General features: G+C 58.8%; 1 protein-coding gene across 1 annotated transcript; it reads right to left on the bottom strand.

Annotated features, from left to right (window-relative positions):
* Positions 1–87: 87 nt before the first annotated feature.
* LOC104981470 (sodium/potassium-transporting ATPase subunit alpha-3-like) lies at positions 88–771 on the bottom strand (the record flags this gene model as incomplete). Its single annotated transcript, XM_010830652.1, has 2 exons — positions 88–193; positions 629–771. Coding segments are annotated over 2 exons (249 nt in total), but the record flags the coding sequence as incomplete, so codon positions are not given.
* Positions 772–794: the final 23 nt, after the last annotated feature.

The raw sequence follows: 794 nt of genomic DNA, 5'->3' as shown, positions 1-794 counted from the left end.
CCCCACCCCCCACCCATGACGGTGTTCCACTGCAAAGGCTCCTGGGAGGGCCCTGGAGCAGGTGGTACCTGGAAGGGGGAAAGGCACTCACTTGAGAGGGTACATGCGAAGGGCCACATCCATGCCTGGGCAGTAGGACAGGAAGGCCGCCAGGGCCGTCTCCTCAAACAAGCCAAAGATCAGGATCTTGTTCCTGCAGGCACAGTCAGGGCTGGACCCAGAGAAGCCCACCCGGCATCCCCACCCCATAGACACAGAGGCACTCCCCCGGGGCAAACGGAGAGAGACAGACAAGGAGACACAGAGGGATGGAAACAGAAAGAGGCAGCGAGGCACAGATGGGTCCAGGGAGATGGCGACGGTGAAATATGAAGACAGAAACACACAGACAGGCCGGGGTATAAAAAGATAAGACAGATCTGGAGAGGGACGCAGGAACATCCCAGCAGCGCGCGCGCACGCACACACGCGCGTGCACACACACACACGCGCGTACACACACACACACAGGCAGACAGGGAATCCAAGATAGATGTGACCACTGGAGAGAAAATCAACTCAGAGGCAAAACCAGAACAGACAGACGTGGGGCGGGACGGAAAGCAGCCACAGCGACCACGACCCTCACTTCATGCCCTGCTGGAAGACAGAGTTCCTCCGGGTCTTGCAGATGATCAGGTCAGCCCACTGCACGACCACTATGCTCACGAAGAAAGCCGTGTGGCACGTGAACTCCACCACCTTCCTCTGCTCGTAGGTCTGCGAGGGTGACGATGCACGTGTCAGCCAGTGGT

The sequence above is a fragment of the Bison bison genome, unplaced genomic scaffold (genome assembly GCF_000754665.1).
Source record: "Bison bison bison isolate TAMUID 2011002044 unplaced genomic scaffold, Bison_UMD1.0 scf7180017615104, whole genome shotgun sequence".
Classification (NCBI taxonomy): Eukaryota; Metazoa; Chordata; class Mammalia; order Artiodactyla; family Bovidae; genus Bison; species Bison bison.
This window is presented reverse-complemented; position numbering and strand designations above follow the sequence as displayed.